Raw genomic sequence first — 26,157 nt, 5'->3', positions numbered from 1 at the left:
TATGGTGGAAGACAAGCTGTGAAGCTTTGTGTATTCAACAACGATGTCCAACACTGAACAGTAATTCCGGATATTGACTACTGTTTCATAGAATTCTTCGTCAGCGTGGTGGGTGGATATAGAATGCTTCATAAACCTATCTTGTTTTGAATGAATGTATATAAATGAAAATATCAAATGGTGTGGAACAGTGCTCATTCGAAATAAGAGAAGCATTCTATATCCACCCACCACGCTGATGAAGAATTCATTTTGAACTTTTTATGATTTGAAGGAATTCTATAAAGATTGTCTATTACGTATACATATGGTCAGTGTGTTGCCTAGACATTGTTGACGTTCTCTTTGCAAAACGGGGCTTGTTTAGATACTTATTTCCAGAAGTGGCTTTTGCGTCACATGAAAGCTCAAATATAATGTGGAAATAAACAGTATGGGAAACCTCAGGAAAATGGAATAGATGGTTGTGTGGATGCAGCCACAGAGTTGCGTGAAGATCATAGAATCATAGAGTTTGAAGGGACCCTGAGGATCATCTAGTCCAGGGGTCTGCAAGCCGCGGCTCCGGAGCCGCATGTGGCTCTTTTACACCTTTGCCGCGGCTCCGGGGCAGATACTAGCGAGGGGAGGAGGCGCATTGTGCGCCCCGACACTCCCCACTGTGGCGGGCGCTGTACTGGCTGTGACGTCGCATGGGGGCGGTGCGTGCATTAGTCACGCACCGTCCCGACGTCACCTTCCCGCCTGCACGCCCGCTACATTGTAAGGGGCATGTATGCTGGTCACTGCATTGAAAGGGGCATGTACGCTGGTCACTGTTTTGAAGGGGAGTGAAGAACACACACACACACAAAAAGGTAACTTGTTAATTTAACGTTTATTTCTATGAGGAGGAGCAATTCTGAGGGGTCAAACAAAGAAATAATAAAAAAGTGACAAAAAAGTTATTTTTATAATGACGAGTTTTGCGGCTCCCAGTTTTTTTTCTCTTCGGAAACGGGTCCAAGTGGTTCTTTTTGTCTTAAAGGTTGCAGACCTTTAACCCTCTACAATGTACATGCAACTGTCCCATATGAGAACCGAACCCGCAACCTTGGCGTTACCATGCTCTAACCAACCGAGCTATGGAAAGGTGTGGTTTCCCCTACCAATCCAAATAAAGTGTGAGATGCATTAAAAAATCTGAGCCCTGCAGATTAACTGTTCGAGGAGGAAGGAGTGCTGTCAGCAGGTGGGAATTCAGAAATAATAATAATAATAATAATAATAATAATAATAATAATTCAGCCCCCCCCATTCACCTCCCAAGCAGCTGACCATTGTATCACTGTCTATTTTATTGTGTTTAAAATATATTGCAAACCTCCTCGAAAACTTTGAGTAAAGCATTCTGGGAAACAATTTATAATGAGTTGAAAAAAATGTTTAAAATAATGTTTGTAAAAACAAACAAACCCAGAGGCTTTTTTTTTTTTTTCCTATTAGGAATCTTAGGTGCAGAGATACCAAAGGAACAGAAACTATTATTTGTGTATGCGATGACAGAAGCACGGATACTACTGGCCCAGAGATGGAAAGAAGATTAAGTCCAAACCAGAGATGAATGGTTGATGAAGATGATGGACTATGCCAAAACGGCAAAATTGACCCGGAAAATCAGAAAGCAGGAAGAGAAGAACTTTAAGAAGGAATGGGGGAAATTTACAACGTACTTAAGAGAACACTGTAAACAACTAAAACAGTTGGCAGGCTTTGAGTAATGCTTGTAATGTACAAAAAATTATGGTTAAAATGGACTATTTTTAAAAAAAGAGAGAAAAAATAAGAGAAGCAGTTGAAAAAAGATTGATAATGGTAACCAGGGAAGGGCAGAGGGGAGTCGCAGAATTCAGGAAATCCTAAATCATGGGTAGGCAAACTAAGGCCCGGGGGCCGGGCCGGATCTGGCCCAATTGCCTTCTAAATCCAGCCTGCGGACGATGTGTTTTTACATGAGTAGTGTTTTTACATGAGTAGAATGTGTGCTTTTATTTAAAATGCATCTCTGGGTTATTTGTGGGGCATAGGAATTCGTTCATTCCCCCCCCCCCAAAAAAAAATAGTCTGGTCCCCCACGAGGTCTGAGGGACAGTGGACCGGCCCATGGCTAAAAAAGGTTGCTGACCCCTATCGTAAACGAGGATCTTTGAATTTTAATTTGCAACGTAAAGGTAAAGGTAAAGGGACCCCTGACCATTAGGTCCAGTCGTGACCGACTCTGGGGTTGCGGTGCTCATCTCGCTTTATTGGCCGAGGGAGCCGGCATACAGCTTCCGGGTCATGTGGCCAGCAGGACTAAGCCGCTTCTGGCGAACCAGAGCAGCGCACGGAAACGCCGTTTACCTTCCCGCTGCAGCGGTACCTATTTATCTACTTGCACTTTTGATGCGCTTTCGAACTGCTAGGTTGGCAGGAGCAGGGACTGAGCAACGGGAGCTCACTCCGTCGCAGGGATTCGAGCCGCCGACCTTCTGATCGGCAAGTCCTAGGCTCAGTGGTTTAGACCACAGCGCCACCCGTGTCCCTTAATTTGCAATGTAACACTTAATAAAAAAAAGATTTGACAAAAGAAAGAGAGAAAACTTTGAGTAGTAGTCAGCGTATAAATACTCCTAAGTAAGTCAGCAAGCAAATAAATAGATAAATGACGATGCAAATATTTATTATCCAGGTACCAGGCAGCAAAAATGGACAACTGTTAGTCATCAACAGATCGCTCGATGGAGGGGACCTTTCTCCTTCTGCTCCCAGGTTCCCAGACAGACAAGGAGAAAGTGTGAAGGTGTTTGTTTGATGTCTTCTTCTTCTTTACCTGCAGAAAGTGTGAGGTTCGATCTTTGTTGGCATCTTCCAGTGGTTCCCTGGAATCCCTTGACTGAAGTCCAGGAGAGCCACTGTTTTTGTTCAGTGAGGAGAACACTGAGTTAGGTGGAGCAATGGTGTGACTGAGTATAAAAGCAGAGTCCTCTTTTTCTTTCTGGCAAGCTTTGTTTGGCTTTGTTGAGGTTGAATCCTGACAAGACAGAAGTACTGTTTTTGGGGGACAGGAGGCAGGCGGGTGTGGAGGACTCCCTGGTCCTGAATGGGGTAACTATGCCCCTGAAGGACCAGGTGTGCAGCCTGGGAGTCATTTTGGACTCACAGCTGTCCATGGAGGTGCAGGTCAATTCTGTGTCCAGGGCAGCTGTCTACCAGCTCCATCTGGTACGCAGGATGAGACCCTCCCTGCCTGCAGACTGTCTCGCCAGAGTGGTGCATGCTCTGGTTATCTTCCGCTTGGACTACTGCAATGCGCTCTACGTGGGGCTACCTTTCAAGGTGACCTGGAAACTACAACTAATTCAGAATGCGGCAGCTAGACTGGTGACTGGGAGCGGCCGCCGAGACCATATAACACCAGTCTTGAAAGACCTACAGTGGCTCCCAGTACGTTTCTGAGCACAATTCAAAGTGATGGTGCTGACCTTTAAAGCCCTAAACGGCCTCAAAGGCCCAGTATACTTGAAGGAGTGTCTCCACCACCATCGTTCTGCCCGGACACTGAGGTCCAGCTGCAAGGGCCTTCTGGCAGTTCCCTCCCTGCGAGAAGCCAAGTTACAGGGAACCAGGTACAGGGCCTTCTCGGTGGTGGCGCCCGCCCCGTGGAACGCCCTCCCACCAGATTGTAAGGAAATAAACAGCTATCTGACTTTTAGAAGACATCTGAAGGCAGCCCTGTATAGGGAAGTTTTTAATGTTTGATGTTTTATCATATTTTTAATATTCTGTTGGGAGCCACCCAGAGTGGATGGGGAAACCCAGCTGGATGGGTAGGGTACAAATAATAAATTATCATCATTATTGTTATTATTATTTAACATCCCAATAACCATTTTTGTGAAATGGCTAACTTCTCTGCAACATGAGGTAGCTTTGCTAGCTATAACCATTTTAGCACAGCTACATACAGGAGCCAAAGATTAATGCTTTTGTGTGTGTCAGCAAGAGAGGCCTAATAGTGCTTAGTTGCCAGGACTATCTCTAATAGTAGTAAATAACTATTTTGTTACTACTAGTAGTAAATTACTATTATGTTACTACTAGTAGTAGACGAGGACTACAATTTCAAGCTAATCGAGTGCCAGCATTGGTCTTTGCCTAGAACAATGAGTCGCAGCATCCAAGCTCAGAGATCTGTAGTCTTTATTACAGGATAAAGACAGGGATAAGGTGGAGGTGCCCCAAAGAATTAAGGGGATGGAGAGAAACCAGTGGAAGTGGGTCTGTGGAGAGGGTTGGGCTCATTCGGGAGAAGGAAGCGGAGGTGGCTGTTCCAAGCAGAGGGAACGACATGGCGGAGGATGTGAGGAATAGGGTAGCTGGTGGCCAGACAGAGTGAAAAAGACCCCATTCCAGAGGGACAGAGACAAACACAAGACAGTTGATGGAATCTGAGCATCGATTCCAACTAGAAATACTAATTCCAATCCACGGGTTCGGTTGAAATCCAATCTCGGTATCCAGTTCTGGTTGACGTGGCCTAAAAACAAATTTGGAAACAAAGTTTTATTCATTTGCTACTGCAGTTCAGAAACACTTGGGGATTGACCATATAACACCAGTCTTGAAAGACCTTACATTGGCTCCCAGTACATTTCCGAGCACAATTCAAAGTGTTGGTGTTGACCTTTCAAGCCCTCAACAGCCTTGGCCCAGTATACCTGAAGGAGTGTCTCCACCCCCACCGTTCTACCCGGACACTGAGGTCCAGCGCCGAGGGCCTTCTGGCGGTTCCCTCACTGCGAGAAGCCAAGTTACAGGGAACCAGGCAGAGGGCCTTCTTGGTAGTGGCACCCGCCCTGTGGAACGCCCTCCCACCAGATGTCAAAGAGAAAAACAACTACCAGACTTTTCAAAGGCACCTGAAGGCAGCCCTCTTTAGGGAAGCTTTTAATGTTTGATGCATTACTGTATTTTAATATTTTGTTGGATGCCGCCCAGAGTGGGTGGGGAGGCCCGGCCTGATGGGTGGGGTATAAATAAATTATTATTATTATTATTATTATTATTATTATTATTATTATTATTAGCAAAAAAAGAGAAGAAATTAAAACAAGATGGGGGGAGAGATCGATCGATGGATCGGTCGATGAGATAGATAGATGAGATAGATGATAGATAGATAGATAGATAGATAGATAGATAGATAGATAGATATAGATATAGATGATAGATAGATAGATGATAGATGATAGATAGATAGATAGATGATAGATGATAGATGATAGATGATAGATGATAGATAGATAGATAGATGATAGATAGATAGATAGATAGATGATAGATAGATAGATGATAGATAGATAGATAGATAGATATAGATAGATAGATATAGATAGATAGATGATAGATAGATAGATAGATAGATAGATAGATAGATAGATATAGATAGATAGATAGATAGATAGATGATAGATAGATGATAGATAGATAGATAGATAGATAGATAGATAGATGATATAGATGATAGATAGATAGATATAGATGATAGATAGATAGATGATAGATAGATAGATAGATAGATAGATAGATAGATAGATAGATAGATGATAGATAGATGATAGATAGATGATAGATAGATTAGATAGATATAGAAAACAGTAAATATGGCATAATGACTAGGCTGTTGGACTACAACCTGAGAGATGAGAGTTGAAATCTTAATTCAGCTATGAAGCTCACTGAGTGGCCATAGGCCAATTGTTGTCTCTCAGGCTAACCTGTGATATGTGAGGATAAAATGGTGATGGGGAGAAGTCTGTTTGCTACCTTGAGCTCCTTGTAGAAAAGGTGGAATATACTTATAATAATGGTAATACATCGATGCTTGGTAGCTACCTAACTAGATATAGAGGAATTAGTTCAGTGTTAACCTCTAATTCACACTTCCCAAACCAAGAAGCAATGCAAAAAATCTATTCTTTTTTTTTTAAATTGAATCTCGTGGTGCAGTTCTTCCACAGCCAAAAAAAAAAAAGTGTCCACAAAACTGCAAATATTAGTGAAAAATAAAAAAGTAAGTGCAAGATTGCATGCAGGAATGTGAATGCCGGGCAAAATTATTTACAATAATTCCCAAGCAAGGGAAATGTGCATGTAAAGGCCCGTGGCTTTCTCTGCAATCTGTTTGGAAAGGAAGATTTGCAAATTCTGTGGAAATGCAGCCAGCTGAAGTTTTTTTTTTGGGGGGGGAGAATATTCTGCCCGTATTGATCTGTCCATTGCTATATATAGATTTGCAGATAAGCAAAAAAACTCAACTCAATGTGCCATTAATTGTTTCTGCTTTGAATTTTATCGTGTTGTTATCTTCCTTTGTGGGTCATGCAAACCGCTCTTCTGAATAATGCTTTTTATAGGGTAGGTCAGGGGGTGCTGGGGATGAATTTATGGAACAAGGGGGGCAGTGGGACCCCCCAAAAAAGTATGGGAACTTTAAAAACTGACTCAGAATAAATTGCTACTGTAAAGATCCCGATACACCTCAAGATATCAAACCCCCAAAAAGGATTAGAATTGCCCAAAAAAGATGTTAGATTATTTTTGTACGCCACTACAGCGGCAAGACTGCTATTAGCAAAAAAATGGAAATCCCAAGAAATACCAAGGGTAGAAGAATGGCAGTTGAAGATGTTGGAGTTTTTGGAGCTGGCTGAACTGACTGGGAGAATCAGAAAGAAGAGGAGACCAAGAAGACTGGAAGAAATTTAAAGACTATTTAGCTAAATATTGTAATATAAGATAATTAGAAGATACTTGAAAGTATCTGATAGGCCTAGGATTAGAATAATAATGTTGTAGAGTAATATGGATTTAAATCAAAAAGAAAAGAGATGAAGATAGTTAGTTGAAGAGGAGTTAATTGTATTAGAAAGAGGATTTTGGAGACCTGTTGTTATGTAGTGTAGTTTCACCCTGGGCCAACAGGGGGATACTGTATATAGTTTTCACTCAGGTCTGTAGATAGTTTTCACTCAGGTCCGCGGCAGTTATTTTAGGCGGGAACTCTGGGCTGTTGTGGTTACAATGTTGACAGCCGGCTGCCTATAAATACAGGCCGGCTGAGCTGTTCGCAGTTAGTTCTATTCCAGCTTACCATAATAAAGAGCTACTTGAAGAAATCGCTGTGCCGGCTGCTATGTCAACCCACCACCTAACACTGGCGACGAGGATGGGATTGATGGACATCAGAGCACAGCCAGATGCGGCCAGCCTCTGAACTGAGCTGAATCACTGAGCTGAATCACAGAGCGAAATCACTGAGCGAAATCACTGGGCAGAACCAATTCAGAGCTGACTGTTCTGGCTAGAGCACTGTGTTCCATCCATCGCCCTTCACGCCGGCATCGGAATCATGGCTTCACTTGTGCCTCTACCGCCGTTTGCGCCAGCCTCTGAATCATGGGACTCCTACCTCGCTCGGTTCGACTGCTACCTCCAAGCCAACGAGCTGACAGAAGTATCACAGGAGCGGAAGCGGGGCCTATTCCTCAGCCTCTGTGGGCCTGAGGTGTTTGAGACGGCCCGAGCGTTGGTTGCGCCTGAAGCAGTCCAGGCAACACCATGGGACACGATCCAAGAGAAGCTCCGCAACCACTACGCACCAAAGCCGTCCAAGATTGCTGCCCGCCATGCGTTCTACCACCGGAACCAGGCAGAGGGGGAGTCAATCAACAACTACACCACCGCCCTGCGACAGGCTGCAATGCACTGTGAGTTCCGAGACTTAGACGATGCCCTGATGGATCGAATCGTCTGCGGGGTCCGGGACATCCATCTGCAACGGCGCCTCCTAGCCAAGCCAGACCTCACGCTACAGAAAGCCATTGAGGAGGCTGTGGCCTCAGAAGCTGCTGAACACTCCGCCCAGGAGATCCGCAAGTCCAGCAGCCCGCGTCTTGCTAGGGAGCCAGTTCCGGTGCATCATGAAAAGGCCAGCAGTGAGGAGGCATCCTCCAGTGAAGACGATGACGTGCACCAGACAAAGCGGGAGCGCAGGAAGTTCCAACAGAAGTCCAAGGGCCAACCGGAATGTGCTGGCTGCGGAGGCAACCATTCCCGTGCCAAGTGTCGATTCAGAGACGCCATCTGTAGGAAGTGTTCCAGAAGGGGCCACATCGCTAAGGTCTGCCGATCGGCTCCGTCTGACACCCCCCCTTCATCGATTCGCAAGTCCAAGTCTTCACTCCAGTCTGCCAAGGAAAGTTGTTTCGCTCTCACCAACTGCCGCTGCCCGTCTGGAACCACGATTGGCCAAACCGACTCACCTACGCGACGCAAGCTGAACGTCACGGTGCTCATTGAAGGAGCTCCATGTGACATGGAGATCGACACCGGGTCTGCCCTGTCCATCGTGTCATGGAGCACCATCAAAAGACTGGTACCCAGAGTGTCCAAAAGGCAACTCGACTCTCACCGCGTACACCTGAGAGACTACCAGGGAAACGACATTCCCGTGGTAGGCGTTGGCCGGTTCCGGATCGCCTTCAAGGATTTTTCGGGCCTGCTCCGGTTGGTGGTGGTCGAAGGTCAGCGGCCAAGCCTCCTAGGGCTAGACTGGTTTGATGCCCTCGGCCTGGAAGTCACCGGCATCAACTGCATCTCTAACGCAGAGACTGAGGGTCTGGTCAAAGACTTTGCCGAGGTTTTTGACGGCACCTTGGGCCAATATACAGGTACGCCCATCTCCTTTAGCCTTGATCCACAAGTCGCCCCCATCAAGCTAAAGCCACGCCGGGTTCCCTTTGCTCTCAAGGCTAAGGTGGATGAACAACTGGACAAACTGATCGCCCAAGGAGTTTTGGAGCCGGTTGACCACGCAAAGTGGGAAACCCCCATCGTCACGCCTGTCAAGCCAGATGGGTCGGTGAGAATCTGCGCTGACTACAAGTGCACGATCAACAAGGCACTTCAGCAGCACGCTTATCCGGTTCCTGTTGTCCAACACCTGCTGCATTCCCTGGGTGAGGGTAAGGTCTTCGCTAAGCTGGACCTTGCCCAAGCCTATCAACAACTGCCAGTCGATGATGCCACTGCTGAAGCCCAGACGATCGTCACCCACCGGGGGGCTTTCCGTTGCCGCCGGTTGCAGTTCGGGGTGAGTGTGGCTCCTGGCATCTTCCAAAGCCTTATGGAGCGTCTCCTGCAAGGGCTTCCGGGCGTGGTACCATATTTTGATGACGTCTTGGTGTCTGCAGACTCACACCAGCAGCTGTTCGAGCGCCTCCGTGCCGTGCTGACCAGGTTCGAGGAGGCCGGGCTCAAGGTAAAGAGGGACAAGTGCCAGATCGCCGTTCCACAGGTAGAGTTCCTGGGCTATCTTATCGATGCCTCCGGTCTTCATCCAACCACATCCAAGATCCGCGCTATCCAGCAGGCCCCCACCCCAAAGAACAAAACGGAGTTGCAGGCATTCCTGGGGCTGCTGAACTTTTATAACATGTTCCTGCCCCACAAAGCCACAGTGGCTGAGCCTCTTCACCGACTCCTTAGCACTAAGACGCCTTGGGCCTGGGGTCATCGGGAGACGGCGGCCTTCAACGCGGTCAAGGATCTCCTTTCTTCAGACAGTGTGCTGGTACAGTACAGTGAATCCAGGCCGCTGGTCCTTGCCTGCGACGCCTCACCTTTTGGCATCGGTGCTGTCCTTAGTCACTGTTTTCCAGATGGAAGAGAAGCACCGCTCGCCTACTTTTCCAGGACACTATCTCCGACGGAACGGAATTACAGCCAGCTCGACAAGGAGGCATTGGCACTTGTGGCTGGAGTGAAGAGGTTCCATGAATACCTCTATGGCAGGACTTTTGACCTCATCACTGACCACAAGCCACTCCTGGGCCTCCTCGCCGGTGATCGTCCAACTCCACCGGTCCTCTCACCACGCATGCTGCGATGGACTGTTTTCCTGGCTGCCTACCACTACCGGCTCATCCATCGCCCGGGGAAATCGATGGGCCATGCCGACGCCCTCAGCCGTTGCCCTCTTCCAGCATTTGTGGAAGACCCGGCTCCAGCTTCATCGCTCCTTCTGATTGAGGATCTTCCGGCAGCGCCTGTATCGGCTGCCACTGTGGCCTCCGCATCTGCCCAGGATCGCACCATCAGCCGGGTGCTCAACTGGGTGTGGAGGGGGTGGCCACAAGGGCCTTTTGCATCGGAGTTCCAGCCCTTCGCAACCAGACAACATGAACTCTCAGCTCATCGTGGCTGCCTGCTGTGGGGAGACCGCGTCGTGATTCCCCAGGGACTCCGTCAGCGCGTCCTGGAGGCTCTGCACGTTGGCCACCCGGGAATTGTCAAAATGAAGGCGTTGGCTCGGTGTTACGTCTGGTGGCCTAATATGGACGATGCCATCACTGCCTGGGTGTCCGCCTGTCAAGCGTGCCAGGAGTCGAGGCCTGCACCACCAGCAGCTAAGGGACACACCTGGGAGACGCCAAAGACACCCTGGTCGAGGGTGCACATCGATCTGGCTGGCCCCTTTCACGGCCGGACCTTTATGGTAGTGGTGGACGCCTATTCCAAATGGCTGGAGGTCGCCCTGATGCCCTCCCCCACTACCGAAGCTGTCATCCGGGTGCTGCGAGGCCTGTTTGCAACGCATGGGTGTCCTGATGTCCTTGTCTCTGACAACGGACCGCAGTTCACGTCAGGCACATTTGAGCGGTATCTTTTGGGACTGGGCATCCGCCATGCCCTAACGGCACCTTTTCATCCATCCAGCAACGGGCAAGCGGAAAGAATGGTGCGCTCGACAAAGGGGGAAAAGATATCAAACCACCAAGGGAGATAGATATAGATATAGATGATATAGATATGGATATAGATATAGATGCAATGGGCAACGTTGGCTACAACTTCGCTGAATTACTCAAGGCAAGAAGTCGCAGAAGAAGGAATCTGGGAAAAGTGCCTATATAGGAGCTGTAAGTTATCTGACGAGAACGGGCCGCGAGCCAGGCAAGTACTTGACCCCCGGGGGTCAAAAAAATAAGCCGCGGCCGGATGTAACAAATTGCTCCAGATTATCGAGATTTCGCAGCCTGTGCAAGAAAAGGAGCCAGCAAAGGAGGCTGCTCTGTGTGTGGGCTGAGAATTAAACAACATCCCACATGGGAAAAGGTATCGGAAGAGACGGAGAGTGACTCACGAGCTCTGGGATAAGGAAGGAGCAAAGGTTTCCACGTGGTGGGTTTTGCTGCTGCCCGGCGAGATGGGGGCTTGGATGGTTTTAGATAGGCTTACCGGGATGTGGGTGGCGCTGTGGGTTAAACCACAGAGCCTAGGACTTGCCGGTCAGAAGGTCGGCAGTTCGAATCCCCGCAACGGGGTGAGCTCCCGTTGCTCGGTCCCTTCTCCTGCCAACCTAGCAGTTCGAAAGCACGTCAAAGTGCAAGTAGATAAATAGATACTGCTCCGGCGGGAAGGTAAACAGCATTTCCGTGCGCTGCTCTGGTTCGCCAGTAGCGGCTTAGTCATGCTGGCCACATGACCCGGCTCCCTCGGCCAAGAAAGCGAGATGAGCGCCGCAACCCCAGAGTCGTCCATGACTGGACCTAATGGTCAGGGGTCCCTTTACCTTTTAAGGAGGCAGCTACCAATTAGCAGAGCTTCCATATTCAGGGGCAGTGTATCTCTCTCGGTACTAGCTGCTGGGATTGGCAATCTGTTTTCTTTATGCCCTGCTTGGGAGCTTCCTATTTTGAACTCACAGCTGTCCATGGAGGCGCAGATCCATTCTGTGTCCAGGGCAGCTGTTTATCAGCTCCATTTGATACACAGGATGAGACCCTACCTGCCTGTGGACTGTCTCACCAGAGTGGTGCATGCTCTGGTTATCTCCCGCTTGGACTACTGCCATGCGCTCTATGTGGGGCTACCTTTGAAGGTGACCTGGAAACTACAACTAATCCAGAATGCGGCAGCTAGACTGGTGACTGGGGGTGGCTGCCAAAACCACATAACACTGGTCCTGAAAGACCTACATTGGCTCCCAGTACGTTTCCGAGCACAATTCAATGTGTTGGTGCTGACCTTTAAAGCCCTAAACGGCCTCGGTCCAGTATATCTGAAGGAGCGTCTCCACCCCCATCGTTCTGCCCGGACACTGAGGTCCAGCTCCGAGGGCCTTCTGGCAGTTCCCTCCCTGCGAGAAATAAGGTTACAGGGAACCAGGCAGAGGGCCTTCTCGGTGGTGGTGCCCGCCCTGTGGAACGCCAGATGTCAAAGAGAAGAACAACTACCAGACTTTTAGAAGACATCTGAAGGCAGCCCTGTTTAGGGAAGTTTTTAATGACTGATGTTTTAATGTATTTTTAATCTTTTGTTAGAAGCCGCCCAGAGTGGCTGGGGAAACCCAGCCAGATGGGCGGGGTACAAATAATAAATTATTATTATTATTATTATTATTATTATTATTATTCCCCAAAGCAACATTTTTTTAAAAAAAATAATAATTGAGGAACAGCCCACATTAGGAAGTCCCCCGTATTTTCCTTAATACAGTGGTACCTTGGTTCTCAAACGCCTTGGTTCCCAAATGTCTAAAACCCAGAAGTAAGTGTTCCGGTTTTCGAACGTTTTTCGGAACCCGAACGTCCGATGTGGCTGTCAGCTATTGTTTCCAGGACACCTGCACCAATCACAAGCCCTGCCTTGGTTTTCGAACATTTCAGAAGTCAAACGGACTTCAGGAATGGATTAAGTTCAAGAACCAAAGTATCACTGTATTTGGCACTTTTGTTATTGCTGTTTATTTTGCGTTTTTGTTTTTGAGGCTTTTTCAGTTAATTTGTTTTTGTGACTGTGTGGAACCCAGTTCAGCTACTGATCGATTGATTGACTGTGTGACTGTGGAAATGGATCAAAGCCCCCCCATCCAAACAAGGACTATCATCAGTGCAGCTAAGAAAATAATAATAAATTTAATTTTTATCATCTACTGTCTTATTTATTTTATAGTAAATTGCTCTTTTAGGGGTTGCTTTAAAAAATCTGGAACAGATTAATCTGTTTTGCATTACTTTCTATGGGAAAGCACGCCTTGGTTTTGAAACGCTTTGGTTTTGGAACGGACTTCTGGAATGAACTAAGTTTGAGAAGCAAGGTACACCATAAGTGAGTCTGTCTGAGCGACTCAACTCACAAGGCGGGATGGACTGTAAAGATCCACAGAGAGTGTACAGGGATCCAGCAGGTTCCTTCACAAATTACTTGCTGTGGTCTACTCTGTGGGGTCCATATATTAGAGATGGACAGAGTAGCCAATTCTGTCCTGTTTCATTTCACTGGAGCTCAGTTGCAGATCTGTTGCTTTGCGTGCAGATTCTGTGATTTTTTTTTTTTTAAAAAGATGTGTGCATGCAAAAGTTGTGCACACATTTAAAATGTGCTCATTTGCAATGTAAACTACACATTTCTAAAAATGTAAAATAAGAATCCTTCGGTGCTTTTCAATTCTTTCATACTTTTTTCTATTAGATTTTAACATAAAATACCGGTATATATTTTCTGTGTTCATCTTTTGCACACTACCAACTGCTACATTAAATGCTGCTTCAGCAAATCCAGAGAAATGTGCATCTCACAGGGTCTTGAGCAAGTTTGAAAGCCTCAAATCTGATTGGTCCACTGTGGAAAGCAGACCAAACAATTTTTTCTGGTCTCTATCCCGTACTTCCAAAAGGAAGATCAGAATAATACAGTAATTTGCTGTGATGAAAGGAAAAGAAGGAAGGACGAGGGAAAACATTTTCGTTTTCTTTCTGCTCCTTATTTTTCCAGCCTTAGGTTCAGTCAAAATTTCCACATCAGTTTCCGATTTTTTTAAAAAAAGTCCTTTTGAGTAATTTTCAGTTCAGCATCATGCAGCAATTTTCTCCTTATGCACACATTCTTATATTCCATCTTGTCCAGAGTACACATCTTGCCAGCAAATCGCCCCAATTGGCGATGCATTTTGTATATTCTTCTGCATGCATTACCCTAGTACAGTGGTACCTCGGGTTAAGTACTTAATTCATTCCGGAGGTCCGTTCTTAACCTGAAACTGTTCTTAACCTGAAGCACCACTTTAGCTAATGGGGCCTCCTGCTGCTGCTGTGCCGCCGGAGCCCGATTTCTGTTCTCATCCTGATGCAAAGTTCTTAACCCGAGGTACTATATTTCTGGGTTAGCGGAGTCTGTAACCTGAAGCGTCTGTAACCCGAGGTACCACTGTATAGACATTTTTGGGGGGTAGGTTTTCCTTAGCAAGAAAACAACCTTGCAAAATTCAGGGAAGTGCTTTTTTTTTTTTTTTAGTTTATGGTTTGTGTATTGTTTTCGAGGAGGTAGGTGTGCCTTCAGGTGTGAACAGAACCAAATTTCTCCCCCCACATCCATCCCAGGGAAGGTGGGGGGTTGAGACAGGGAAGCTGATACAAACAGAAAAGAATCATAGAATCATAGAGTTGGAAGAGACCACAAGGGCCATCGAGTCCAACCCCCTGCCAAGCAGGAAACACCATCAGAGCACTCCTGACATATGGTTGTCAAGCCTCTGCTTAAAGACCTCCAAAGAAGGAGACTCCACCACACTCCTTGGCAGCAAATTCCACTGTCAAACAGCTCTTACTGTCAGGAAGTTCTTCCTAATGTTTAGGTGGAATCTTCTTTCTTGTAGTTTGGCTCCATTGCTCCGTGTCCGCTTCTCTGGAGCAGCAGAAAACAACCTTTCTCCCTCCTCTATGTGACATCCTTTTATATCTTTGAACATGGCTATCATATCACCCCTTAACCTCCTCTTCTCCAGGCTAAACATGCCCAGCTCCCTTAGCCGTTCCTCATAAGGCATCGTTTCCAGGCCTTTGACCATTTTGGTTGCCCTCCTCTGGACACGTTCCAGTTTGTCAGTGTCCTTCTTGAACTGTGGTGCCCAGAACTGGACACAGTACTCCAGGTGAGGTCTGAACAGAGCAGAATACAGTGGCACTATTACTTCCCTTGATCTAGATGCTATACTCCTATTGATGCAGCCCAGAATTGCATTGGCTTTTTTTGCTGCCGCGTCACACTGTTGGCTCATGTCAAGTTTGTGGTCAACCAAGACTCCTAGATCCTTTTCACATGTACTGCTCTCAAGCCAGGTGTCCCCCATCTTGTATTTGTGCCTCTCATTTTTTTTGCCCAAGTGCAATACTTTACATTTCTCCCCGTTAAAGTTCATCTTGTTTGTTTTGGCCCAGTTCTCTAATCTGTCAAGGTCGTTTTGAAGTGTGATCCTGTCCTCTGGGGTGTTAGCCACCCCTCCCAGTTTGGTGTCATCTGCAAATTTGATCAGGATGCCCTTGAGTCCATCATCCAAGTCGTTGATAAAGATGTTGAATAAGACCGGGCCCAAGACAGAACCCTGTGGCACCCCACTAGTCACTCTTCTAAGAATATGCTTTGACGATGGATTAGCTATTGCAGGGCAAAGAGTCTAAGAACATCAGTGTGATGCCCTGGGACTCGGGCTCAGACTCGGAACCAGGGCGGGTCTCAATCCACACTGTATTCAGAAGGATTTCCTGGCTCTGTGAAAGCTCAGCATAGCCCTCCTGGCTACAAGTCATCGATGGCCCTTCTCTCTTCCTCCACAAATTTGCCCAATCCTCTGTTAAAGCCACCCACATTGGCGGCTGTCCCTGCCTCCTGTGAGAGTTCCATAGCTTAACTCTGTGGTACGTGAATAAGTCCATCGTTTATCTGCCCAAATCTTCCAGCTCTCAGCTGTGTTCCATGCCCTTGAGAAGAGAGGGAGGAAAACTGTCCTCTGTCCTCTTTCTCCTTGCCATTCACTCAAACTCAGCATCCTGACTTTATCTTCTCCTCTGGTTTGCTCTCTCCCTGGGGTTTTGCTGACCGGATGAAAGCCCATGTTTTAAAGAGCTTCGGCCCCACAAGCTGGGATAATTTCATATCTCCCTGAGCAAACAAGATCAGGAGGCAACGACAGATAAATAAACCAGAGCAGCGGGAAAACAGGAACTGATAGTACAGCGTTTGGATTGTTTTCTAATCTATCTAAGACACACAGATTGTTTTTTTCCCCCTTTGCCCACCAAGTTGTGGTTGCATCCTAGGTCACCCCCACCAAAGAGCCTAAAAGAGATCAGCAGAGGTTCTGAGAAATCAGATGTTTCTGTTGCTGTTCTGTGTGTGTTTTTCTTCCAGGAAGAAATATGGACTCAGTGAATGTGGAAGAGCTGATCGGAGCTCCTTTGCAATGGCAAAATGGGCTGCGTTCTACATTTAAGGCTATAGGATATCACTTTAAACAGCTCTCGTTTGCCCCAAAGAATCCTGGGAGCTGTAGTTTGTTCAGGGGGCTGAGAGTTGTTTGGAGGTCCCTATTCTCTGCCCACAGTGACAAACCTAGACATCCTTCCTTAAAAGCAGAGACATCACCTTGCCGACAAAGGTCCGTATAGTTAAAGCTAAGGTTTTCCCAGTAGTGATGTATGGAAGTGAGAGCTGGACCATAAAGAAGGCTGATCGCCAAAGAATGGATGCTTTTGAATTCTGGTGCTGGAGGAGACTCTTGAGAGTCCCATGGACTGCAAGAAGATCAAACCTCTCCATTCTGAAGGAAATCAGCCCTGAGTGCTCACTGGAAGGACAGATCCTGAAGCTGAGGCTCCAGTACTTTGGCCACCTCATGAGAAGAGAAGACTCCCTGGAAAAGACCCTGATGCTGGGAAAGATGGAGGGCACAAGGAGAAGGGGACGACAGAGGACAAGGTGGTTGGACAGTGTTCTCGAAGCTACCAGCATGAGTTTGACCAAACTGTGGGAGGCAGTGGAGGACAGGAGTGCCTGGCGTGCTCTGGTCCATGGGGTCATGAAGAGTCGGACACAACTAAACAACAACAACAACAATTCTCTGCCCAAAGCCACAATTCCCAGAGTTCCCTAGGAACAGGGATTGATAGTTAAACCACTCTGAGAATGGCAGCTCTTCGAGGGGTACAGGGTCATCTAGTCCAACCCCCTGCAATGCAGGCATCACAGCTCAAGAATCCGTGACAGATTATGTGGAGGACTCCTTGGTCCTGAGTGGGGTGACTGTGCCGCTGAAGGACCCGGTGCACAGCCTGGGAGTCATTTTGGACTCACAGCTGTTCATGGAGACGCAGGTCAGTGCTGTGTCCAGGGCAGTTGTCTACCAGCTCCATCTGGTATGCAGGATGAGACCCTACCTGCCTGTGGACTGTCTCACCAGAGTGGTGCATGCTCTGGTTATCTCCCGCTTGGACTACTGCAATGCGCTCTACATGGGGCTACCTTTGAAGGTGACCAGGAAACTACAACTAATCCAGAATGCGGCAGCTAGACTGGTAACTGGGAGTGGCTGCCGGTCCTGAAAGACCTACATTGGCTCCCAGTACGTTTCTGAGCACAATTCAAAGTGATGGTGCTGACCTTTAAAGCCCTAAACGGCCTCAGCCCAGTATGCCTGAAGGAAAGTCTCCACCCCCATCGTTCTGCCCAGACACTGAGGTCCAGCTCCGAGGGCCTTCTGGCAGTTCCCTCATTGCGAGAAGCCAAGTTACAGGGAAGCAGGCAGAGGGTCTTCTCAGTAGTGGTGCCCACCCTGTGGAACGCCCTTCCATCAGATGTCAAAGAGAAAAACAACTACCAGACTTTTAGAAGACATCTGAAGGCAGCCCTGTTTAGGGAAGCTTTTAATGTTTAATAGACTATTGTATTTTAATATTCTGTTGTAAGCCACCCAGAGTGGTTGGGGAAACCCAGCCAGATGGGTAGAGTATAAATAATAAATTATTATTATTATTATTATTATTATTATTATTATTATTATTATTAATTATCCAACCTCCATTGAAAAATCTCCAAGGAAGGAGAGTCCACCACCTTCCAAGGAAATCTGTTCTGCTGTTGAACAGTTCTTACCATCAGGAAGTTCCTCCCAATGCGTACTTGAAACCCAAACCACTTGATTCTTGTCGTTTGACTCAGTTGGTTTGGTTCCTACCCTCAGGAGCAGCAGAAAGCAAGCTTGCTCCATCTTCCATGGACAGCCCTTCCAGATATTGGAAGATGGCCTTTCATATCTCCTCTTCTCCAGGCTACACATACCCATCTCGCTCAACCATTCCTCAAAAGTTTTGGTTTCCAGACCCTTGATCATCTTGGTCTTCTTCCTCTGCGCCCATTCCAGCTTGTCAAATAAAGCCCTTCATTTTGGATAATCAGCAAGGGCCCTTCACTGAAATTATCTAATAATGGAAAGCTACATAAATATAGTCCCATTCATCCCAAAACCAAACCTTTTGTGAATAACTGTAGCTCTCCAGATGTTCTAGATGCAAGCCAACTCCCATCACTTCACAACATCTGGAGAATCACAGTTTCCTCACCCTTTTGCTGTATATGGATCGATCTATTGAAGATCTCTTTCAGCTTCTGCCTTCTGGAAGAAGGTACAGGGTTATAAAGACTAGGACTAGCCGCCTGAGAAACAGTTTCTATCCAAATGCAATTTTGGTTTTATACGCAGTGTAAGGTAGTCTCTATGTGAGTATATTGTATTCAATTATGGGGTATCAGAATTTTTAGGGGCCAATCAGGTTGGGATAGCAGGCTTGTTGGTTTTTGAATGTCTGATGTAGATTTTTCAATTTTGTTGTTCTGTATGGGACAATGACAATAAACATTTTCTTATCGTATCTGGGGTGGTGGGTGGGGTGGGGCTTCAAAAACAAAAGAATGATGACCTTGTTCTGCTTACCTGCCATTCAACTTGCCATGATATGCTTCACAAACGCTGGGGGGGGAAAGGAAGAGAGTCATTACTGTCTCAGAGGTGGTGTTGTGTAATGGTTAGAGTGTTGGGCTAGAGCTTGGCATATGAGGGTCTGAATCCTGACTCAGTCATGAATCTCACTGGGTGTCAAAGACCAGGCTGAGGAGTACTGCTCTGATGAGTAGATGAGTGATGGTGGGAACGTCTCCCTCCCGCTGCTCCTGACCAGAATCCTGAAGTTGCCCAGGAACAATGGAGCAGTATAGATATGGAGCAGTGGTTTGCAGAGGGGCATAGTTCTGAAGGCAAAAGTTGAGACTGTGGGATGTGATACATAAGTAGCAGTCAAGTACAACATTCCTTGTTTTCCTAGAGTGGACATGCGGGGGAATGTTTGGTCCAGCCAGTCGAAAACTTCCTGTTTCCTCCTGGCTGGGACATACTTCCTTTGCATGTGACTAGAGGTGGGCGTGACCTCACCTGTCCAGGTAACAAAAGGACAGGGCATGTAGCACTCTCTCTCTCTCTTTGACTTCCTCCATCGTCGGAGCAGCTTTTTAGCTAGAGACGCTCTGTTAGCTTCCAGCCAACAGAGGACACTGGGATTATCCCCATATGGCAGCCTTTCTCAACCTGCGGGTCCCCAGATGTTGTTGAACTACAACTCCCATCAGCCCTAGCTAGCAAGGCCAGAGCTCAGGGATGATGGGAGTTGTAGTCCAACAACATCTGGGGACCCACAGGTTGAGAACCACTGCCCTATGGGATAGCTCCACATGTATATACTAAGTAAGTAAGTCTGCCTTCAGGGATCCATCTGTGAACTGATGTTGTAAGTAAACTTCTTTTATTGACTTTACATAAGATTGTGGCATCTTTATTCTTTGAAGAGGGATATAAGGGGACTTACCAGGAACATACAATTCGTATGATAGTGAGAGGCTTACAGAAGCCTGCAACCAGCTACCCGCTGTGCGTTTAAAAGGGGAATATAAAACTCTGCTAAGTAAAGGAACTTGCTAGCGTAAGTTAGGAAGGATATTAATAAACAATATATCCTCTCCTGCCTCCCTGAACATTCCCACAGAGACAAACTGGGGGGTGAACAGCAAAGTGAAGAATAACTGGAAGAGAGAGCTAACTGGAAAGTGTCCAGCCTATCAGTCCAAGGTCACGTAGAGCAGATAAGGTACCTACACGAAAAGCACAGTGGTTGCGAGATCGGGTTGCAAGGCACAGAAGTGATTGGGGTGGAAACCTTAACTGGGAGCACCTTCATTCCGAGAAAGGCTGCTCTGTCTCCTGGACTAGCCTACCTCGCAGGCATGTTATGAGGGTAAAATGGCGTAAAAGGAGAATCACGTTGAGCTCAGAGGTGGGTTTAGGGCAGTGCGAACAGCAGTTGTGGTTGCACCGGGTGCAAAGCCAAGGAGGGCAGCTTCTCAAAGCCCAGGAAGCGCTTATCCGGCTTTGGGAAGGAGGCATGAGGACTCTGACAAGATAGCCAGTGTGAGAGCCAGTGTGGTGTAGTGGTTAAGAGCGGTAGTCTCGTAATCTGGGGAACCGGGTTCGCGTCTCCGCTCCTCCACATGCAGCTGCTGGGTGACCTTGGGCCAGTCACACTTCTCTGACGTCTCTCAGCCTCACTCACCTCACAGAGTGTTTATTGTGGGGGAGGAAGGGAAAGGAGAATGTTAGCTGCTTTGAGACTCCTTTGGGTAGTGATAAAGCGGGATATCAAATCCAAACCCTTCTTCTTCTCCTTCCCAAAACTTGGCAAGCGCTTACCAGGCTTTGGGAAAGAGATAGGAGGGCTCTAGGACCCTGCCAGAGCCTCACACCTCCTTCCCAAAGTCCACCTTAAGTCTGTGCTATAAGGGTTATTTATTTTGTGTTTTTGTTTTTGAGGCCTTTTCAGTTAATTTGTTTTTGTGACTGTGCTCAGCTACCGATTGATTGATTGATTGATTGATTGATTGATTGTGTGACTGCAGAAATGGATAAAAGCCCCCCCATCCAAACAATGACTATCATCAGTTTAGGTAAGAAAAAAAATTTAGTTTTAATTTTTATCATCTACAATTCTGTCTTATTTTATAGTACAGTACATTGATTGTTGCTTTCATTTTATGGATCAGTGGTCTCGTTAGATAGTAAAATTCATAAAAACCACCCCTGTTTTAGGGGTGGTTTTTAAAAGTCTGGAACGGATTAATCCGTTTTGCATTACTTTCTATGGGAAAACGCGCCTTGGTTTTGGAACGCTTTGGTTTTGGAACAGACTTCTGGAACGGGTTAAGTTTGAGAACCAAGGCACCACTGTACCTTCGTAGCTGATGCAACCATTGGAGTCTTCCTGGCCGGCCATTAGCTTATCGACCTCCTCCTCTGTCAGCCTTTCACCTGGAACAGAAAAAAAGATTAAATTAATTAAATACTCAAATTTTCAGGGTTAAGAGCCCAAAGCAAATTACAAGTAAGGCTATGTGATTCGGTCAAAGCTCGAATCGCTAACTGATTTGGGGGGGCAAGATTCCAGTTTTGGCCAAGTCAGGCCAAAAAAGTTTGTTAAAATGTATCTGTATACAGTGGTGCCCTGCAAGACGAATGCCTCGCAAGACGGAAAACCCGCTAGACGAAAGGGTTTTCCGTTTTTGAGTTGCTTCGCAGGACGAATTTCCCTATGGGCTTGCTTCGCAAGACGAAAATGTCTTGCGAGTCTTGAGATATTTTTTTTTGCTCCCCCCCCTTTTTCTAAGCCGCTAAGCCGCTAATAGCCTTTTAGCAGCTAAGCCGCTAAGCCGCTAAGCCTTTAATAGCCGCTAAACCGCTAATAGAGCTAATCCGCTAAGCCGCTAATAGGGTTGCTTCGCAAGACGAAAAAACCGCTAGACGAAGACACTCGCGGAATGGATTAATTTCGTCTTGCGAGGCACCACTGTATTATGGTATGTCCGCAGCCAGAATTCTGTATGCCCAGAAATGGAAAGAAGTTGTTGTTCCAACAAGAAAGGAGTGGACTTTTAAAACTACTGGACTATATTGAGATGGTGAAATTAACAGCAAAAACAAGAGACAAGATAAAATGTTTGTGGAAGAGCGGAGATCCTTTTTGGAGATAATATTATAGTCAAATGAAATTGCAGGCAGGAAGGGAAATATAAACAAAGGAATGAGAATGATAAAGGAATGTAATATGGAAAGAAGCAGAAGTCCCAGCAAAGGAGGAATGGATGCAAAAACTTGTGGAATATGCAGAAATGGCGAAACTTACCGGAAGAATAAGAAATCAGGATAACAAACTTTTAATAAAAGAATGGAAATGGTTTGTTGAATATTTAAAGATGAATTGTAAACAGATAAGAACATTGGCATGATTATGGTAATATGTTTAAAGTACATATTTAAAGTAGATGAATAAATGAGCAAATTAAGTTAATTTGGATATGCAGAAGATATTAAAAATAAATTTAGAGAGGGGAGGAAGTCAAGTTTTGAAATGTCAAAAAGGATTGTAAAATCAGTGAAATGTAGAAACCTGAAAAGTATAAATAATTTTTAAATAGATAAAGGAATGTAATATGTATGTTACAGAAATCAGTATTATGTTTAAGGCAGTAGAAAAAGGATTTGAAGAGAAACATCATGAAAGGAAGGATGGATGTCAAAATGGCTCAGAGACTTTTTATCTGACTGTCTACCATGGCATTCCCTCTTCAATCAAAATTAGGAATTTCAGAGTGCTTAGAGCAACATCTTCCAGCTCACAGTCTTTGGTCCCTCAAGATTAACTGTGATCTCCAAGCAGAAACAAAGCCGGAAAATTCAGAAACCCTGAAGTCATCATTTGTCCCGCTCGACTTTGATCACAGCATCCGGCTGGAGAATTCCTTATCCCAATAACTTCATTTTTTGCAAAGAAAAGGGAAATGAAGGACAAGTTTTTCTAGCCCTCAAGACTGCACAGAGAGCTGTTTGCATATATTTTATTTTTAACCAATTAAACTTTTTATTGCACTAGCAGTAGGCCATGGCATCATTCAGAAGGAGAACAAAAAGGGGGGGAAGGGAAAAAACAATAACAATAACCATAAAAATAATCAGGCACAGACATACAATAAAACCGCAGTCACGGCTACTAAAATTATTTGTTGCATTAAATAGAATAGAATAGTTGTTGCATTAAATAGAATAGAATAGTTGTTGCATTAAATAGAATAGAATAGCAGAAGATTCTCAGGGGAGATGTGCCAAATTAAATATCCCCTTTGCAGGACCAGAGATTCTTGGAGGACTGGAGTAAATATTTGAACTATTTGAAAAGCAATTGCAATAAACAGGTTACGCTAGTAGGACTGCAAGACGTTTTGTAAGGGGGACTGTGCGAAATATTGCAGAGAAGATTATGAGGAGAGTTATTAGTTGAGGACAATTAAAAGTAATAGAAAAATTAAGAAATGTAGATAAAGTGATAAAGATTGAAAAATCTTCAGAGGTGGCCGATGGAAGTCCAAAACATTGTATAAGATAAGAAAATATGTTAAATGATGGTTGAAAATGATATGTGTGTGTGTGTGTGTGTGTGTGTGTGTATGGATGCGGCTGGCGCTGTGGGTTAAACCACAGAGCCTAGGACTTGCCGATCAGAAGGTCAGTGGTTCGAATCCCCATGACGGGGTGAGCTCCCATTGCTCAGTCCTGGCTCCTGCCAACCTAGCAGTTCGAAAGCACGTCAAAGTGCAACTAGATAAATAGGTACCACTCTGGCGGGAAGGTAAGCGGCGTTTCCGTGCGCTGCTCTGGTTCACCAGAAGCGGCTTAGTCATGCTGGCCACATGACCTGGAAGCTGTACGCCGGCTCCCTCAGCCAATAAAGCGAGATGAGCGCCGCAACCCTAGAGTCGGTCAAGACTGGACCTAATGGTCAGGGGTCCCTTTACACACACACACACAGATTAAGACACATGGCAACCTTCTACATATCTGGATATGCCTTACAGGGTCTCTCTCCTGTCAGCAATTGCGCTGCAGCATTCTGCACTAACGGCAGGGTCTGAACAACAACGAGGAGAGCCTTGCCTAATGATCACAAGAAAGGCATATCCTGGCATAAATTGTGCATGAAAATATATATATTGGAGACAGTAACATGCAAAAAATGCACTCTGTTAGGGAACAAACACTTTGCGAAAGTGTGCGAATTCGGCAAAAATTGCACGTGAACGCGTGTATATTTTTGCACCCAATTGCTGGTGTGTTTTTTTGTGGGGGCTTTGAAAATGTCAACCATAAATTGACACGGAAATGTGAAGAACTTAACAGAAGACTGGGGGGGGGGGGGGAGAGAAACCAAAATTGACCGATTCTCACATCCCTATGCATGATCAAATCCATAATCTTTCAATGTGGGTGAGGGACGTGTGACCCCCCCTCCTCTCAAATGTTGGAACAAAGTGGAGAAGGTGTTGTGACAGTCCTGCCCCTCCATCGTTACACTGTAATTCACAGTGCCACCTGTCTGTGGCCAAGTGAACTTCAGCGTGACGACACCCTTACATGCTTGTTATACGTTACGATTAGATCAATATATATCACAAAATGTATACTGCTAGTTTACATTGTGAACTGCTCTGAGATCTTGTGTTGAATGGCGGTATATACCATATTTTTCGCCCCATAGGACTCACCACCCCATAGGATGCACCTAGGTTTTTTTGGGGGGGGAATAAAGGGGAAACAAATTATTTCCCCCCCAGGCACGGGCTGGCCCGGGGGAAGCCCAAGCTTCCCCCGACCCCAGCCCCCAGAACAGCCTGCTATCCGCAAGCCTAGGGAGCCGCGCTGGTCTCCCCAGGCTTGCGGAGAGCTGCGCGAAGCCCGGGCGCGCTCTTCAGCGTGCCCGAGGCTTCAGAATACACGCAGCTCCGTGCAACCCTCCAGAGCCTGGCACGGCTTCGCGCCGGGCTCTCGAGGGTTGCGCAGAGCTTCCTGAAGCCTGTATTCGCCCCGTAGGACGCACACACATTTCCCCTTCATTTTTGGAGGGGAAAAAGTGCATCCTATAGGGCGAAAAATAAGGTAAATCTTAATGATGATAATGATCCTTCCAACTATGTATTTATTTTATTTCTTAAATCTATATACCACCCTTCATCTGAAAATCTCAAGGCAGTTCACAAGATAAAAAATACAGAACAAAAGCCACAGTTCTGTGAGTCTACGATTCCAGCAAAATCGGCTTAGAGGGCCGTGTTGTAGGACTATAGATCCGCTCACCCAGAGTGGCCAAAACATGGCGAAGTTCGGCTCCCATGACCTTGCCGTTCCCTTCCTTGTCGAAAACCCGCAGGCCTTCCACGAAATCCTCATAGGTCCCGGTGTCTTTGGCTTTGGAGATGTGCTGGAGCATGGGCAGGAAGGTGTCGAAGTCTAACATCTTGTTGTTCATTTCTGAGGATGGACAAACAGGAAACCGGGTTAGAGCTGGCCATCGGTTTCAAATACAAGTTAAGGATGCAAACGATAAGGAACGAGGGGAACACCCAAAATATAACAGGAAGGCTCTGAGATCACGGTAAGGGCTACATCATCACCACTGCCGCCACCACCATCTTATTTTATTATTTATACCCCACCCATCTGGCTGGGTTTCCCCAACCCCTCTGGGCAGCTCCTAACAGAAAATTAAAAACACAATAACACATCAAACATGAAAAAATTCCCTAAACAGGGCTGCCTTCAGATGTCTTCTAAAAGTCAGATAGTTGTTTATTTCCTTGACATATGGTGGGAGGGTGTTCCACAAGGTGGGCGCCACCACAGAGAAGGCCCTCTGCCTGGCTCCCTGTAACCTCACTTCTCACAGGGAGGGAACCACCAGAAGGCCCTTGGAGTTGGACGTCAGTGCATAGCTGTCAACTTTTCCCTTTTTTTAAGGAAAATTCCCTTATTCCGAATAGGATTCCTCACAAGAAAAGGAAAAAGTTGACAGCTATGCCTCAGTGTCCAGGCGTTCCACAGGGCGGGCGCCACCACCAAGAAGGCCCTCTGCCTGGTTCCCTGTAACCTCACTCATCTCAGGGAGGGAACCGCCAGAAGGCCCTCAGAGCTGGACCTCAGTGTCCGGGCAGAACGATGGGGGTGGAGACGCTCCTTCAGATATACTGGGCCAAGGCCATTTAGGGCTTTCAGCGTCAGCACCAACACTTTGAATTGTGCTCAGGAACGTACTGGGAGCCAATGAAGGTCTTTCAGGACTGGTGTTATACATAGATGGTGTGTGATGGAATAAA

At 46.4% G+C, this 26,157-nt stretch overlaps 1 protein-coding gene across 2 annotated transcripts in view; it reads right to left on the bottom strand.

The window, feature by feature from the left end:
- Positions 1 to 4,204: 4,204 nt before the first annotated feature.
- MYL3 (myosin light chain 3) overlaps positions 4,205 to 26,157 on the bottom strand; it is a 41,611-nt gene continuing 19,658 nt past the window's right edge. The window contains exons 4-7 of one of the 2 annotated variants that reach the window (XM_080974308.1): positions 25,142 to 25,315; positions 21,191 to 21,268; positions 18,837 to 18,886; positions 4,205 to 4,558 (exon numbers count right to left, since the gene is read on the bottom strand). In XM_080974308.1, the coding sequence (XP_080830434.1) occupies positions 18,858 to 18,886; positions 21,191 to 21,268; positions 25,142 to 25,315 (281 nt within the window). In that variant the 3' untranslated portion in view covers positions 4,205 to 4,558; positions 18,837 to 18,857. The remainder of the gene's footprint in view (positions 4,559 to 18,836; positions 18,887 to 21,190; positions 21,269 to 25,141; positions 25,316 to 26,157) is intronic. The other variant, XM_080974307.1, reaches the window with a different exon arrangement.

The sequence above is a fragment of the Podarcis pityusensis genome (assembly GCF_964106645.2).
Source record: "Podarcis pityusensis genome assembly, chromosome: 12".
In the NCBI taxonomy this organism is placed as follows: Eukaryota; Metazoa; Chordata; class Lepidosauria; order Squamata; family Lacertidae; genus Podarcis; species Podarcis pityusensis.
Note: the sequence above shows the minus strand (reverse complement) of the source record. Positions and strands in the feature narration are given on the sequence as shown.